We start from the raw sequence: 18,418 nt of genomic DNA, 5'->3' as shown, positions 1-18,418 counted from the left end.
GCTATGGAAATGCACAGAGGAGCTGCCCTAAAACTGATTCCAAAGAAATCTGTGTGGACAACTGTGTTGCAAAGGAGACATATGCAAATTAGTAGATAATAACCAAAATAATGCTTTTAATCAATTATTTTAATAGTTTTCCTCAACTCATAGATAAGGAAGATTGCTCAAAGAACATGTCTGACTAAATCAAGACTGGAGTCCTAAAGTTCTAACTCTTGCTCATCTTTGGGAAACCACTAAGGAGTTCAACTGGGATGAAAAAAAAGAGATAAAGAGCTGAATTAAAATACCCAGATAAAATCATTCCCAAAGTTAGCCTGAACCTCTCTATTGAAGTTGGAAAATTACTGTCTCTGTCATCAAAAACAGTTGTTTCAAATACTGTCAGAAAGAGAGACAGTTGTATATAAAATACTCTACTACAGCTATTTTGTGCAGGGAGGAAACAGATTAGAGCCCCTTTGATGTTGTTTTGCAGTAAATATTTATCACATTAAGTTTAATTCCCTATGTTAGAGAATGATGTCCAAAGTGTGTGACTTGAGCAACTAAAAGCTGTTGAGCTACTTTTAGCCGGTGTTCAACCAGAAAGTACAGTGGTACAACAGCCTGCTAAGATCATAGGTGAAAAAGAAAATTCCTCTTTAGTCCTCTTCTTGTTTATAAGAATGGAGCCTTCTTCCTCATTATCCCTTTTATGGTGACTTGTTAATGGACTTAAAAGGTTATTTATTGCTTGCATGGGCTGCCAGGAACTAATTTCTCATACCTGATAGGGAAGAGGAATCTTGGAGCCTTAGCTGCCTATCAGACTCCTGTTCATGAGACAGCACAATTAAATGCCTAGGTTTGCACTGTGAGTCAAGCACTGCAGTTACAACTTCTGCTATGCTTGAAGGGCACAATTTCAGGCAAGAGCAGAAATATAATGACATGGATTAGATGGGAAGTATTACTTTACATAATATAACATTTCAGGCTTGTTATGCAATCAAGGACACAGAATCAAGCCCCGAATCAGACTGTTTTTCAAAACTGTGGGGCATTACCTTGTATGTGTGAAATAACAAAAGAATAATTCCTCACCTCCAGCCCTAGAACATCCTTACACCAGGAGAATAATGAAAATCAAGCCAAGTGTTGGAGGGAAACTACAGGAGCTTGATGGGAATAGGTTTATAAATAAGGTATATGTCCTCCTCCAAGGCAGGCAAAGGGTAGAGGAGAATTAAAACACCTTAAATAAATCGCCGTTAAAAAAGAGGAGATGATTGATTCTGTAAAGATGCTTTATGTCCTGATTTGGAATAGACAGTTCTATTTCAGTAACAGAGCCTCCATGTGACTGTCTTTACTTTTAGAACAAATTTGAAATTAACTTAGCAGCAGAAAATTCACAAGTGACACCTGCTGCACTCTCTTGAACTAATATGTGAATTTCACCCAACATTGGTTTTTCAGGAGTACCAGATTTGTGAATGCAGTTTGTTTTCAAATTGTTCTGTTTATTTCCATATAAACACAGCTGTTCATTCTTTATCCTTCATCTGTGTAAACTGTAGGGAATTGTTTATTTCTTCAGTTTGATGTTCAGTGTTAATGTTGTTGAACATTAAAGAAATGGTGGAAAGCATGCACCAATCCATGCTGCAGTTTTGTGATGACAGCTGGATTAGGATACAGGATTTGAACTCAACTCCATTATATATCTATTGGTGGTATCTATATATCCTTCTCTCATATGGGAAAGATATTCCTATTACCAGCTTAACCTAATGAAATGACTCACTTGTATGCAGAGCACATAATAATAATAATAATAATGTTGTATCCTTCAGGGACTATGACACAAACAAAATCAATTACATGTATGCTCAGTATGTGAAGAATACGATGGAGCCACTCAACATCCCAGATGTCTGCAAAGACAGAAGATTTCCATGGACAGTAAGCAAAATAAGCTTAAGCTTGAAATTCAGCAATGGAAAATGTTTTTCTGTTTAACTTTTAAACCTTTTTTGCTTTCCTTTGTTTTCTGTTAAGGTGGCTCCAGTTAAAATGGTGTAAACACACAGTGAGTGTTGGGAGGCTCTCAGAAGTTCCTTCCTTTTTATCCTTTCCTTTCCCTTCTCGTTCTGGCAAAGATAAATGTTATAGATGCAAGTTCTTTGCTGCAGTTGAGGTGGATCAACTTCACTTTTCTCTGGGAGCTTTTGCCTAACACTTCCTCAAGTGTGAGCTGGTGATGCAGTGGATGACTGAGCGCAGGGATACTGGAGATTGAGGAGGAAAGGTCACTTGGCAAGGCTCAGATTCCAGTCAGGCTTCCTTCATGGTCATCATCAGCAAAAAGCAAATTTTTAATTATGTATCTTCCCATATTTTCAATGCACAAATTAGAAATCCGTCTGCTCTTACCATTTAAGCCTGTTGGCAAGAGGGGAGAGGAGCTACTGTGGTCCAGCAGATGGCTTTTTACCAAAATTTGTTCTGAGATACACAACAAAATGATCAGAAAAGACAGTGCTCAGTGTGATAGTTCCAGTAAGTGGAAAGAAGGGGCAGGCTCCTGGTGGGGAGCTGGGTTGTTTCCCTTTCTTTTCCTGCGCAAGGCTTCTTGGATGTTCTGGAGTGAGATTCTGTGACAAATTGAGCAACAAAGGAATTGAGTTCTCAGACTAACCCTGTCTTAACAGCAGGACTGGAAGTACAGACAGAATCCAATGGCTATACATTATAGATTAATAAGGAGGTGATGATTTTGACGACATTTAAAAATAATATCTTGAGAATCATCCAAACAACTGTTTGTTGGAAACAGGCTGTCCAGTAGGGTTAGAGTTATTTTGATTCTTTTCTTTTTCCTGGAATTCACCTTATGTATGTAAAAGAAACCCATAAAAAGAAAGCAACAGTGCTTTTAGAAGGAATCTGGAAATGTTTTTCAGCAACACAGAGACTGCACTTGCACTCCTGCAGGAGCAGGGCAGTAGGATAAATGTTTTGAAAGCTGATGCACCCTGACATGAGGGAAATCCCAGGTGTTGCCAGTGCCCTAGAAACCTTGCCTTGCCTCTTTCTTTGGAGGACATTGAACATTTCATGAGGCAGGCTTGCCTCATGAAAATCCTGCCAAGATACTCCCTGTAGTCCTTGCACAGCAGCAGAGCACAAACCAACAATATAAGAAAAGGATAACCTTTTGATCAGAAATATTAGCATGTGCCCATTTCTTTTGGTGCCACACACAATTGGAGGTCAGACCAAATCTATTTCTCAACAACCGCCACATGATTCCCAGGGCAGTCAGAGCAGGGCTGTGGCCTTTTCTCCCCAGGTGTTTGAAAAGGAGGCGTTATCTCTTTGTTCTATCCTTCCACTTCCCAAATAAGTTAATCTCCTTTTGTTGGAGTGTGGGACATGCTGCAAAGTCCTGGGAAGAGGGCAGAATGCTGACCCAGCTGTAGTAGTTTTTCTGCCTGCTGTTTGTGGGCAAACTCATTGATCACCTGGTTGCTTTTTGAAGGAAGATGTAAGCCAAGAGTAGTTGTAGAGCCCAGCTCTACAGCTTTTTCACTTCAGCCACCTGAAAAGCAGCTTTTAAAATTGTAACTGTATTTTTCTGTTTGTTTAACAGAATGACAGTGCAGAAAATCTAAGTCGGAGCATAAAGAGTTTGCTGTGTACACCAATAAAAAATGGGAAAAAGAATAAAGTGATAGGTAGGTATCTTAACAAAAATAATGCTGTACATTTCATAGATAAATTTATGTGCTCCGTGATAAAATCACAGCAACATGCAGTCTCAAGCCAGGAGAGAAGATCCTTAATTATCATGTTCTCAACTAATAAGTCTACTGCAACCTTGAATATAAATTGCTCACCTAACAAGCTGCTAAAGAGTAGAAAATGAGTGTCAGCCTTTGTTCCTGGCATCAGTAAGCCCCACAAACAAACAGAAAATAACATGTGCTGATTCTTAGATAGGAGAACGGATCCAATTTCATCAGCTTTAAAAAATTTGGCAAGTAAATATTAAGAGTTCTGAGAGTGACTTTTTAATGATCTTATAATAATTTTCTTTGAGAATGATGGCAAAACTGCATGGCCCAATTTATAGAATAAATATGATGTCCCTTTTTTGTGAAGACAGATTTAGTTTTTTAACATCTGAGGCAATACGAGAAACCTCATCTTTATCTAATGGAGTTCTCTGAAATCTCTTTTGAGTTCTCTGCAATTTCTTTTGCTATTAGCTTCTTTCATGAGTTCTTTTATTATTTTAAATATTCCAACAATCCCTAGAAGACCAAAATGAAGACTGAACTGTAGAGCTTTAATTAGGGATTTTTCACCATGCTGAGAGCTATTGATAAAACACTTGTATCTGCTTCTATTTTTCTGTTGAGATTTCCTATTGAAGTTCAAATTGAAAGTTTCAGTCAGGCCACCCATTTAGGTGGGCTTTTCAAATCTGAGTCATTCTCATTGGGAAATTTTCTTTCAAGTATTTTATAGTTTCACAGCTGCCTCATGTTCAATTATTTCATAGGGCAAGGTCAAGAAGTTTTCTTTGGGATAGTACCCAGAAGTTCCTTTACAATACTACATAGCATGTATGACTATTACTATAAGTCTGGTTTCTTTTTAAAATTATTTTTAAGATTAGGATGCCCCAAACCAGAATTTGGGAAGTGGGATGGGGGTAAGAAAAACTGTCCACATGAAACCCGAGCAAATCTTACTAGCAAGAAAGATGAAAAGAACTTTATTCTCCTGACCTGTACATTTCTCAGGTATGTGGTAAAAGCTTTACACAATCTTGCTGTGATTTTATAACTCTGTCCCAATGAAAGACTTTGGAGTTCCTTCATTTGTAATCAATGGACCTCTCAGTGCTTTGGGGAAGCTTTTGAAAGAGGTTCAAGAGTTTTAAGTAATACACAGTAAATTTACTGCAGTTCTCTATTTTTTAAAGAGACATTTATGTGCAAATACTGTGTCTTTGAAGAATTGATTTACTTTTGTGGCATATTCACTGTCTTCATCTTGTGTTCATTACATCACAGTTGCTATGGAAAAAATTATAATGTCATAAGATGTACTAAACAGAAATATGAAGGTCAGTTTCATGGGATTTTCCTGAAGAGTTTTGTAAATCAGCTTCTTTTTTCCCAGGGAAAGTTAATCTTGTTCCTTATTTGAATGAATTCTTTTCTAATGGGATTATGTGATTCAATGATCCATTCCTTTCCATCTCATTCCATAAAGGTTCAGAATTCTGTTTGCCATATTCAGATACCCCAATCCCTGCCATTACACTCAATGGTTACAGCTATAATGGTCTTGGTGTCTTTAGAGGAGACTCTGATACAAAGTTCCCCAAACAAAATGCAATTTGGAAACAGGACAATGTTGTATTGTCACCAGACATCAAAACTTGTGAGGCCAACATTCTTCTAAAACCACAGTTTGTGTGTGCTACATTTTTTTCCTTAGTTTTATTATCTGCTGTAATAGGGAAGATGCACACGTGGTAACTTTTTCAGAATTTTTCATTTGCAGCTGGGCTATCTTGGTACTTGGCCAGGAAAATGCAACTTTTTTGCTCAGGGCAGTGAGAAAACATTTGGACTCTGTTAAGACAGTACTCATTGCCAAAGAAAATATATTCCTGTAATTCAGCTGCTTTAATTAATATTCTGATTTTAGCAGGTAAAACTAAGGGCAGGTGTATTTCTGAATTTCCCCCTGCTCACCGTGGTGTCAGGGATTTAAACTGCAGCAAGGTGTGGTACAAGTTACCTGTCAGACTTCTTCAATGACATGTGTGCAGAAAGGCCCAGAAATTCCTAACACAAAATTAACAAATGTAAATATCAGCACATTTGAACCTAAGCTGAATTCAGTCAGATGTTTCTCAAGGAGTTCAGTAGTGTTTGCAAGAGGCTCTAATTCAACCACATCCTCAAAAAAAGGCCGAGTGTACTTCAGCTTTGAACCTCATATTGGGTATTCCCTGTTTAGCTCATTTACTTGAAAAAAAGCCTAGTATTGGCTCGAATGAGGAAGTGAAAACTCTGTCTACCACTGTTCTGACTTTGATAAATGTTCTTTTGGCATGGTTGCAAAAATTTAATTAGCCTCCAAAGGACAAATTGTCTTTAGGGATTATATCAATCTAGAATAGTATTAATAATAAAAGTTAGGATGAAAACAACCCTAGAATTTCACAGGGCAATCAAACCTCTAAAGCCCTACATTTTTGGTTCACAAATCCTAATAAGTACTTTTGAATTTATTATGTATATATAAAATTTTAACATTTATTTTATAATACATTGAAACTGCCCTTTGGGGGGGAAAAAAAGGGAAATCCTACAACATTCCTATGTGTCACTTATTTATGTTGGTGGTTATACTGTAGGCTTATCTTTCCTAAACTTAATTTTTGATGGTGATATGTTCTCTGTATCACTTCCTTTCGTTTCTGTGTCCTGACATAGGAGTCTGCCAGCTCGTGAATAAGATGGAAGAAAACTCAGGAAAAATCAAGGCTTTCAACAGAAATGATGAGGAGTTCCTGGAAGCATTTGTCATCTTTTGTGGCCTGGGGATCCAGAACACACAGATGTACGAGGCTGTAGAAAGAGCCATGGCCAAACAGATGGTGACACTAGAGGTGAGCCCAAATCTAGGTGGTTGTTAACTAGCCCCAAACAGATCCTAATGTTCCCCAGACCATCTCTGTTCTGCATGTAAGTGCAGCTACTCACAGGGACACTCAACAGAGGTTGTTATCCCTCAGGAGAGCAGCATTTGGACCGTTGAGTTGCTCAGGAATTTTCTGCTTGTTTCTGACTCTGCCAGCAGACCCTTGATTTGGTATTGTGTCCTAACTTTACTCCTGAGATTGAGTGGGGAGCTGGAGGCATCTCTTCCTCTCCACGAGGCTGCATGCTGGCAGCACAGTGGGTGCATTCTGCTGCGTAGGGAGGGAGAAATGCTTTGGCACAGAGGAAGGCGTTTCCTCTTCTTGTCTGAGCGTTTTGGTGATGATTTTGGCTCAGTCCTTCAGACAAACCAGTGTGAGGAGTTAACTGCAGCATTATTGTAGGTTCTCAGCAATTTCCTCAGACTCCATCAAACCATATCAAGATGAATATCATCTGGTCGCAGCCTTTAAATTGGTTCCTGTTAAGCTTCACAGCTGAAGAGGGCTTTAGTCTGAGAAACTGAATTACTCAAGTTATAGGGTGATAACTTGAAGCTGAAAGTGAAAAACGTGCAGACTTTGGATCTCCTAACATCCATTATGTAAACAGAGTGTTTTGCAGAGCTCCTAAAATGGGATTATGTGCCCTGTGGCCTCTAAAAGAAACATTACATTCTCAAATAAACCTGTATTAGGTCATGTTAAATAAAAAGCTGGTAAAACTATTGTCCAAATCATTTGCTTATAGGGCAAATTAGCAATTCTCTCTCCAACTATAGCACTTCATAGATGCTATAGGAAGTTCCAGCCAGATTATAGGTTAGTGTATTAAATGGGTTCTTTACAAAAAAATAAAACTCTGTAACATTTTCATGTCGTATGTTCTCAATAGTTAAAAATCTGAGCTTATTTTTTTAATTTAAAATGAATGTATTGTCTTTCAGACTTTTGTGCCAAATTTCAGTTAGTGTAAAACTTTCTTTCATGTCTGAATAAACTCTTAAAAGAATTACTATGGCTATAATGTCAGGCTCATAATAAGAGCTGGTTCATGCATTATTTGCCTTTGAAAGTGGGCCGTGAAAACTTTTCAAAGAGAAAATCAGAGTTCTTTGCTCTTTCATAAAAGCTATTTATGTTTTCTTGGCCTAATTATCTCAAGAAGATTCTGTGCTGTGGGAGATTTGTAAAAGATGCAGATATCTCCGCATATGCATTCAGAGAGCTCCCCTAAAACTTGCTCGGGCCCTGCATGGACAGAAAATTTCATCAGCAAATGCAGTGGAATGCTGGAAAGTCTGCTCTAGGAAAAGTACCTTGTTATCATATGGCTTTTTTCTTTGTACTAAGGACTGCTTTTTCTTCCTGTAGGTTCTCTCATACCATGCTTCTGCTGCTGAGGAGGAAACGAGGGAGCTGCAGGTAACAGTGGTAATTGCATTTTTTACTATTACTTTAGAAACATTGCTTTAGTAGAACAACCAAGAGAAGTCCTGTACACAGATGTCAACCCTAAAGGGGCAGAAGCATATGTGCCAGAAATAAAAACGACAGTGAAGCCCATACTGATGGGTTCCTGAGCTGAATCACATAAAAGGGAAATATTATAATGTCTACAGTGAGAGACAAAAGCTGGCCAGAGCACTGTGAGACCCAGACCTGTGCTAACTGATTTTCCTCAGGAGTTTGAGACAGTCACTGGTGCAGTGTCAGTATCAAACTCATCATGATGAAGTATTCCAGAAGCAAAATGTTGAGAACTCTTCCTTCTGCAGCTAAGTCTGAACGCTGTATATCTTACAGCTTTTGTCCCTTTCAAATATCCCAAGTATGGCTGCAGCTTTATGGCCTTACATATAAACTCTGTATTGAATTTTTAATGCAAGGATTTTAAATTTTTTTCTAGTTGCTTTTCTGTGCAGTGTCCTGTCTGCTCATGTTTAATTCTGTGTTTAGGAGCCACTGCCTAAGGAATAACTACAGCTAGGATTTCAAGTGCTTTTCAAAGCACAGCATGTGCTTAGGTTCTCCAAGCCTTCAGCAGCTATTCCAGGGAAATAAAATCACCCCTGCTGCACAAAAACAAACAGGAGGGATGGAGAGGAAGGCAGGCATAGGGGACCATGAGCTGGGTAGCATGGGATGGTCTGGCCAAGTGACACAACGAGGTGTGGGAATAAGGATATTTCTAGAATGGTGTCACATGGGTTTTTGAACCTCAGTCCTACCACACTGCTGCTCATCAATAAAGGGCCATGACAAGACCAGAGTGCAACTCCTCTCCTAAGGTTTCTCCTCAGGACTTGTGATGAAATCTTTGTGATTCCACTGTTACTGCTCAATGAAACAGAACCACAGCAAAGAACTGGGCCAGTGTCCACTGGCATGGCTGAATTGTCCACAGCTTCCAAGCACGGTCCTGGCCTGTGTCAGCCACTGCTTCTAAGGTGATTCCAGAGCGCAAGCACAGGCCTTTTATTTGCATTCATAAAATTTTTGGTTTAGTTTTTATTTTTTGCTCTCATATTGTCATATGAAGATGGCCAAAATAATGTGAATTTTTTTCTGAATATACCTTTTGCTTCTAAATAATCTGAAAATATATACTTATCAGGCAGTTGGACTAGAAGATGGTTGCAGGGCTCTTCCAACTGGCACTATTCTACTCTATTAATTATCTGCCTTATTGAGTAGGCTGCAGTCAATTTTTTTTACTTTAGTCATAATTTCCAAATACTGCTGAACTGTCCTATTGTATCAGTCACCTCCTTTGAGCCTGGGTACTGTATACAACCTGTGTTTTATCATCCAAAGCAGATGAAACAAAGCAAAACTCTTTGTAGTTGCCACACAGTGGTCCCACATTTTCCATAGGCTTCTTTTTGCTGCCAATGTATTTAGAGAAACCATTTCAATAAATTGAAATTAAAATAGCTGATGAACTTTCATACTGTAAAACAGGAGGCATAAGGCTCTAGTGGCTTCATTAAGTGAAAAAGGAAATAGGCTAATCTGGTTAAACAACACCATAAACTGTTATAGAGTGCAGGGTTTTTATATTTCAGCTGAAATGAAACTTAATGTTGTGGTTGTAAAAGGCAGGATATCAAGGAAGGGAAAGGTAAATTATGAATGAAGTGAGGTGTGAGGTGTTCTTTTGAGCTCCTTCTGTGTCCTTGCAGCCCCTTTCCTTGTGAAACCCCAGCTGCAGTTGCAGTTTGTCAAAATTATGTCAGTAGATTCGCTGAACAGTTGCATTATTTACCACTGAACATGCAGGCCTTTCATGTGCTCACAGCTGAAATCCCACATGAATCCAAACAGGGACATAAAATTAGTGGCAGAAGAAATGTGTAACAAGAGTGCATTTTTTCCCTGTGTCAATATTCTTTTTCATAATCTTCTGTGACTTCCTGATTCTGACACACAAGGGAGAGGACAGCAAACTGATATGGAACAGAAGCTGGCAGCCATAATTCCATCGATTTGCATGTTACATGTACTAATGTTGTAGATTATGACAAATGCTTCCTTTTCAGTTCCTCAGCCTTCTGGGACACAGCTGCCCACACTGGAGAAATGATTTCCCCCAGAATTACAAAGAGGAAGATAAACACAAAGGTTCATTTCCTTCACCATTTCAGATTTACCTGCTTTTCTTTGGACCACACTCATATTGAGGTGAAACAGCTCTAAAGCAGTAGCAGTGAGAACCCCACATTTTGTTCTACTGCAGTAAATGATACTACATTTTGTTCTATAGTATAAGATGTAGCATTTATTTTGGTAGTATGAGAGTTAATATAAGACTTAGCATAACCTCAACACTGGTATTTTGAGGGGCAACAGATATAAATACTCTGTATTTTATAACTAGAAGTGGGATGTAATACATGGAGATACTACTGACAATGAAAAACTCAGATTTAAAAATATGCAGGATAGTGGGTGTATTGTGTACCTTGTAGTTTCAAATTTCACATTGAAGATTTATGGTTGTATGCAAACTGCACCAAAACCACTGACCACGGGTTTTAAAGATTACTGATCACAAATGAACTCTAATTTTTCAGGTTTCTAGCCCTGAGAAAGCTCTGTCTGTGGACGTGTTCTGGCTCCCATCGTGCTGAATATGGATTCTGTTAGCAAATCTGTTTTACTGACATCTCTTTCCTCACCATTTTTAGAAAAATGCCAACAGTTACGAGTTACGGATTTTGCTCTCTGCATATCCATGAAAACAAACATGTAACTCCACTGCCTTATTTTCTCCTTCTCTCAATGTCATCCATATTATTGGTTACAATTTGCCTCTGGTGATGTAGATAACTAGACTGACCAGGTAATTCTACCCTTGTTCTCCTGATCTATTGCAAAGTGCTTGTTAAATCCAAGGTAATGTTAAACAAGAGAGGCGTGGGGAAGTAAATGAGAAGCAATCATCAGTTTTCAGTATCACATGAAGGTAAAATGGAGTGTCTCTTTTGAATTAGTCTGTTGAAAAAGCAGGTATTTGTTCTGCTCTCTCTGCCCTAGCGCTAAGCTGTGTTCTCTCATTCTTCTCCAGGCTGCTGTAGTGCCATCTGCACAAACTCTCAACCTGACTGACTTCTACTTCAGTGACTTTGAGCTGTCAGACTTTGAAACAACACTGTGCACAATTCGAATGTTCACAGACCTCAACCTGGTGCAAAATTTCCAAATGAAACACGAGGTATGGTTGCTGCCGAATACTGCCCCACAGAAAGAGACAGCTTAATTATAAGGAATTCAGAGTAGTGAGATGATCTCACTGTAAATAGAATTGGACACCTGTATTAAGGAGTAATTAGCAAACCAGGAAGACATATGAAGAATTGGGGTCTGTCCTGAGATTGGTTCTACTGAAGGATAAATCGTTTTACAGTCTATGATTAATGGACTGGGAAACAGAATTCTGAGGAGAGAGAGGATAGCAACTCCTCAGGAAATGAAAAACTCTTACAAAGAGGACAATAACATTGTTCACTATGTCCATATGAGGCAGTAATTGTCTTAGTCTTTCCCTACAAAATGATAGATTAGAGATTAGGAGGAACTTCATGGATATGGAGATAGTAAAGATTGAAGCAGATGATGACATAGATGGGCTGTGAGAATTTCACTGAAGGTTTTTACCAACACATCTCTCTAAGGTGATCAAGACAAGTAAAACAGAAAAATCTCTTCAGCCTCTTCCACTCCATGCACACAACATCTATTTGTAGAAACCTTCATTTCTAAATACCTTATTTTTGCTTTATAACATTTTCAACAAACCCATCAAAATTTATATCAAAATGCAAGATCAATTTGTAGGGCTTCATAGGCCCTACAGCATTTCTTTAACATTAGTTAAAGAAAGCATATATTTATTGTCTAGATCAGCAGTTTATAGACCAATTTAGATAAGTAGTGTCCAAGGGCCAAAAGTGCTGTATTATCTAATCTGATCCCTTGAACATCCTAGTACTTAGCTTCACCTCTGTACTAAGGTGAACAACCTTAAGGAATAGGTCCCAATATCAAAGTACTACCTGACCTTCATACTGTCACTTCCTGACAAAAAAACAGGTAGGAAGAAAGTGTGTGTATATGTGTGTGTGTGTGTGTATATATATATATATATATATATATATAAAATTATATAACCCACAATTTCTAATACTGTTGAGTAAAACATCCAGGACATGCTTTCCTCCTGCATAAAAAAGAAAATACCCTGCAATGTAGTAATGTTTCTATCATACTTATTTGCTTTCCAAAGCCCAATTCTGCTTGGGTTTTGGCAAGCTGATAGGAGGGAAAAGCTGTCTGTTTATTTTCAAAACAGGTCTTCAATAACTATATAAATTTTCTCTATCAAATATGTCATGACAACAAGGATTTTTTTCTTCCAGGTATCTCTACATATAGTTTCTGAATTAACAGCAGTGCTTCTGACATTAACATTTAACCCTTAGCAATAAAACTCCAAACCCACAAGTATGACACACTCAAATAGGAGCTGTACTAGTGGGTGTAAGCCTATACTTATCTATGTTCACAGTTACAAGCATGTAACAGTTGAACTTGAAATTGAGTTAAATGGATTTATTTTTTTTTTAGTAAGAGAGTTTTCAAGTGGGATTAAGCAAGTCTGAATGTATTAGAAATCTGTTCTTATGAAAATACATCCATGTGATGCTGTTTCTTAAAGGTTCTCTGCAGGTGGATTTTAAGTGTGAAGAAAAACTATCGGAAAAATGTTGCTTATCACAACTGGAGACATGCCTTCAACACAGCACAGTGCATGTTTGCTGCTCTGAAATCTGGGAAAATTCAGGTACATTTCCAGTTCCTCTATTAAGACAAATTCTCTAATGATGCACAGCTCTGACTGTCAGGTCAGTAAGATGTTCATTATTCCATGGTATTGCCAGTGGAATCTTCTGCTGAAGACTTCTGGCTCTGAGGGCTTGGTTTGTGAAACTGCTGCTGTGGTTTTTCGTTGCCTGTTTCAGTCAAATCCTCTGGAAGCGGTTATTGGGATGTTCCCAACGGGAATATCTCTAATAAGGCATGTATGTGGTTATGTCCTTTTTTAAAGTTAATGCTTATGCTACAAGCAAGTCAAAAAAGTAGAGAGAAAAAAAGGCTGACCCATTTTCAGGATGTTTCCTTAAAATTTTCAACAGGAATTTTTAAAGTTCAAATGCAAAGCTGAGTACAGCTTTAGATACAAAACAGCACATAAAAACATAGAAAGAAATATTTAAATGTTCCTTCCAAAGCTTTTGAACAAATTTTCAACCTTTCACTTAAGAAGACATCTAATAATTTAAAAAACAATGTAATCATTCTGATTAGGGCTAGATGATTCTCTAAAGAAATAAAACACTGATTCTAAATTCTTGCAAAACAGGTTATATGTTTTGGTTTTATGTTCTTTTAGGAAACAAAATGTTTCTGTTCATTCTGAATAAACATGTCTTTTAAACATTTGTATGTCAAAACCCAATACCAATGAGGAAGAGACACTTTTTTCCTCTACAAACTTTATCTCACTAATGAAAATGACAAAAGGTGCTGAAAAGAGGCCAAGGCAAGGACATCCATCTTCCCTCCCTGTTGGAATGGACGTGGTAGTTTAGCTCTGTGTGCGGTCGAGCCATCTCTGATGATCCTGATAGTTTGCCTGCTATTTTTGGAATCCTGACAGGCTCCACTGCAATTTCCATAAATTGTTTATTCTTAACTACACTGGATTCACTCCCTGCTGATTCTCATGTCCTAGATTCTGGAGTCTGAACAGCATTGAACATAATTCAATTTTTTTCTAGTTTGAGGGGAAAGGCAAACACTGGGAGATGTATCTTCCTAGCAGAAATATAAAATCAATCATTTCCAAACTGAGTTGTCTTTTGACTGTACTAAGAGCAGGTCCCATTATTCAGAAAGCAGATGTAAAACACGTTGTAGTAAATCAATCCACAACTCACTTCTGGCATTATTCTTTGCATACAGAGCAAATTGACTGACTTAGAAACGCTGGCTTTGCTGATAGCAACTCTGAGCCATGATCTGGATCACAGGGGAGTGAACAACTCTTACATACAAAGGTAAGTGGGTCTGAGAGAAGTTAAATAAAAACAAGTGAGTGAACAAACACGAGCACAGAGCTAAGTTAGATAAACCCTGACTGCTTTGATACTGTGGAGCTGTGCAAAGGAGCAGGTTTTCACAAAGCAGGAAGTGTAAGAACAGGCAGAACCATTCACAACTTCTTTGAAGTAGATGCACTGTCTCAGTTGCTGACTAACTATGATGGCAGATTAAGTGAACTCTTTGCTGTGCAGGGACAATGTTTTCCTGCTCCCAAAGTCCCCTCCCTGATTTCCCATCAAGTGACAGCAAAAGGCTGCAGCTTCCAAGTGACAGTGTGTAGGAAATATGCAGCTTTTCAGATCACTCCCTGCCCTACCCAGCTGCTCACTTCTTGTCCAGGCCAACACAGCACTGAGGTCTGCACCCCTCTGGTACAGAGGGGTCTCCCATTGTTTTGAACTCAGATTGTTTTACTCTTGGTTTAGCCACGTTTTTCCAGAATTCTAAGTTGTTTAGAATAAGTGACATAGTTAAAATCACATTAAAAATGTATGGTTGTTTTGCATTGATTGTGGTTTATCTGTACTCTTTAACTTTGATCCAATCTGGAATTACAGAAAGGCCTTTACAATACAAAAAGGCAAAATATATTTAAAACACTGAAAAAATATTCTTACTAAACAAAATAATTTGGCTTGAAATTATCAGAATGAAATATCAGAACAAGTCTAAAATTTTCCCCATATTTTCATTTTTAACTAAAGCTGCTTAGAATTTATTAGTAGTTTAAAATCTGCCCAATCAAGTGAATTTGGTATCACTTCAAATAACCAACATATGAGTCTTCAGTTGATTTCAAGTGTGGCTTAATGTGATTCCTGTGATATGGCAGTGTGTCCTGGGCAAGAGATGGGCAAAAGATACCCAGAAATGTGCATCTCCTTCTGGCAGAGCTGGAGAATGGTCTTGAAGTGACCTGTGAAGAAGTGGTCTGCTGCTCTCACTATGTGTAAAGTAAGATCATAGGGGAGGAAAAACTTGTTTAAGGTACAGAATACTGAAAGGCAGAAAAAAAGTAAGCTGAAGCAGAACTCTTGCATTTCAGATGTGTTTGGAGTAACACTGACTGATATGTAAAGGAAAAAAAAACAAACTCCACAACATTAGAATAGTGATCTTTTTCTAGCTTGGTAATAGAGGATTCCAGCAGTAACTGTAGCCTCACAGCAATTGGAACTAGTTAGCTATTTTTTGCTTTATTTATTTAAAAATAAATTTCCTGGAAGACATCTGGAGATGCGTCATCTCCTCTCAAAAATGTCCTGGGAAAGTGTCATAGACAGCAAAATCTAACATTTACACACGCTGTAAAGCTGAGATGGCTATAGCTTAATAATTCCTTTCTCAACAGAAAGTTCCATGAATTTTTTTTTTAAACCTAAATACAAAAGTTATTTCTAGGAACAGATCCCTTTTGTTTTTTCCTTTGAAACAGGGAGGGTGGATATTCAGTGTATGATTTTTTTCTTAAGCAGCAGGGTTTCAAAAATTGAAATGGTCCTGGCAGTACAAGTTACAGAAAGGAAACTGCTTGAAAGCCTTTTGGTTTAGTTATGCAGGGGGGGTTATTTTCTTTTTGCTCCAATCCCACATGCAAAGTAGGAAGCACAGAAAGCTGCGTAACCAAACCCCTGTGTTCAGAAAGCCACAGTGCCCTTTGGCCTGGAGTGGGGGTTTGACTGAAGTGCCACTACAAAAGTCAGACCTGAATTTATTTCCAGCCCCAGTTAGGGTCTGCGAGTACTAAGCAAGCTCTAGTTTGGAGCAATACTTGGGAAGATAACCTAAGAGATTTCTCACATATTTCTCTCTCCAGTCAGGATGAACTCTGGGACACACAATATGCATCCCACTTCATTCAGTGGGAATTTCACCCAGCATGTGTTGGCACCATCCTGTGGTTTGCTTCCTTAAAGAAACACAAGAGTACATTTGCTCTACGCCCCTTTTGTGGTGGTCTCAGAGGAGGTGCTGGGCAGCCAGCCCATATTCCTCAGGGGCTTGCATCCTTTCATCTTCCTTTCTGGGTTTTTGTTTGTCTTTCCATCTTTCTCTCCACATTTTTGTGCTTCTTAAATCCCCAGAGTCTCCTCTTATGACTTTTATTTGAGCCTCTGTGCGCTCACTCACACAGGGGCCCAATCCTGCAGCCATTAAGTCTTGTGAATGGTCTTTAACCATACAGACAATCTCATAGAATTATATGCTAAAAGAGCTACTGACTTGATTAAACATTTGTAAGTCAGATTATAATTAAAATAATAGATCCAGGATCATCACCAAATAGACTTCCAAAAACAATCCAGATTTAGTTGAAGAGACTACATGAGCAATGTGGGACCAGGGGTTGAAAATTAAGACAGAGCAGCAAAAACCAAGAACTGTATTATGCAACAAGGAACAGGGAGAAATTGGAAATTCTCAAGAGAGGAGTTTCCCTATTTTGACTAAAGCTACTCAAATTCTACTCAAATAGCAAATTCTATTTTCTAAACTAAGATGCTTTTAAGTTTTGCCCTAAGATATTTTTAGGTTCTGTACCTACACAATTTGGTTTCCTGCTTTTTTTTTTTCACTGCCTGTAGAACAGTCAACATCACTGTTGGCCTGTAAGCAGCTTCCCTTTTGGATTTTACCCTGGGCAAAGGGTAGGTAACGATGTTGCAGTAGTTTGGTCATGACAACAGTGGTGACGAAACACCAGTATAGTTACGAACACAAGGAAATTACTTGATCAACATTTTGGGCCCAGCACCACATTGCACTGAGGTCTGCAGGAATTTTTCCATTTGGTATCAGTGGGTTTCCTATTAGGTTTGCATTATTACTTACAAGGTCAGCAGCTGAGCTGACTAAATATGACAGGTGGGTTAAGAAGATTTGGTTTAAGAGTAATTAAGAATATGTTGCAGAAACCAAAACTGTCTCCTAAACTGTGCTTGTGAATGAACTCTTCCTGTTGCCTTTGCTTTCTACAGAGGAACTTTCACTCCTTATGTAACCTTTTATTACATTGTCACTCCTCGCATGCAGCTGGTCTCTACAGGTAGAGAAGGCAGAACACCAGAGCTGTAAGTGCTCTGACAAAGGAACAGCATTATCTTTTTATCCATATTCCTACAAAGAGGATGTTAAAAAGGAAGTTATATCTGGATCACTAATATGTTTGTCTAATTTGATTTCTCCATCTCTTTCCTCCTCAGAAGCGAACATCCACTGGCTCAGCTGTATTGCCACTCAATCATGGAGCATCATCATTTTGATCAATGCCTTATGATCCTGAACAGTCCAGTGAGTGCCACATTGCTCTGTATGCTGAAGGAAACTATTTTACTTTCTATTTTTAGCCTCTGGATAGAATCCCACCCTTACATGTTCTAAAGTGCTCTTTATTCCTTTTTGGGTAAAGAAAGCAAATGCAGCAACATGGAAATCACAGTTCTGTTGCTGAGTGCTACCAAAGCCTTCCAAGTGCTGCCTGATAAGGGAAGCCTTGCTAACATCCTTCTGAGTACCTGCTTCCTTGCACCAAAGGAAACAAAAGGCTTTGTGCCATTTTCAGGACCTCTTACAAACTACCAAACAAACCCCAGTCCTTCCTCTCATTTCAAAAACATTCCAGCCTACACATACACAAAGCAGCCCTGATGAGACCAAACCAAGCACTGCTTGTGTTGACATTCCAAAGTGAAGCCAAACCTAAGTTTAGTAAATATGCAAATAAAACTACATTCTTCTTGTTTGATGCTATTAACTAATTGTCAAGACCAGTTATTTAGCATTCACAATCCTTCCAAAGGACTGCTTCTTTTGTGCCACAGGTTGTGGTACTTCTGGCATCCTTTGTAGTATAGCAATCCTTTCCTATTCAGGTAGGCAAATATGGAAAAACAATTGAGTCAAGTTCCTGCTCTGTAGTGCTTTGGTTTAGTAGGGGGCTGCTGAGTTCATACTTTTACTAAATAACTTGTTATTTATGCTGCTCCATAAAAGGAAAATATTTTCGTTTACTAGAGGTGTATGGGCAGGTATGGG

General features: G+C 38.4%; 1 protein-coding gene across 2 annotated transcripts in view; it reads left to right on the top strand.

The window, feature by feature from the left end:
* PDE5A (phosphodiesterase 5A) overlaps nt 1-18,418 on the top strand; it is a 50,403-nt gene that overhangs the window by 23,453 nt on the left and 8,532 nt on the right. Inside the window, exons 8-15 of one of the 2 annotated variants that reach the window (XM_066549497.1) lie at nt 1,842-1,950; nt 3,641-3,725; nt 6,510-6,685; nt 8,090-8,140; nt 11,286-11,432; nt 12,936-13,061; nt 14,243-14,337; nt 17,587-17,674. In XM_066549497.1, coding sequence (XP_066405594.1) covers nt 1,842-1,950; nt 3,641-3,725; nt 6,510-6,685; nt 8,090-8,140; nt 11,286-11,432; nt 12,936-13,061; nt 14,243-14,337; nt 17,587-17,674 — 877 coding nt within the window. Of the gene's footprint in view, nt 1-1,841; nt 1,951-3,640; nt 3,726-6,509; nt 6,686-8,089; nt 8,150-11,285; nt 11,433-12,935; nt 13,062-14,242; nt 14,338-17,586; nt 17,675-18,418 lie in introns of both variants that reach the window. The other variant, XM_066549496.1, reaches the window with a different exon arrangement.

This window comes from Molothrus aeneus, chromosome 4 (genome assembly GCF_037042795.1).
Source record: "Molothrus aeneus isolate 106 chromosome 4, BPBGC_Maene_1.0, whole genome shotgun sequence".
NCBI lineage: Eukaryota > Metazoa > Chordata > Aves > Passeriformes > Icteridae > Molothrus > Molothrus aeneus.
This window is presented reverse-complemented; position numbering and strand designations above follow the sequence as displayed.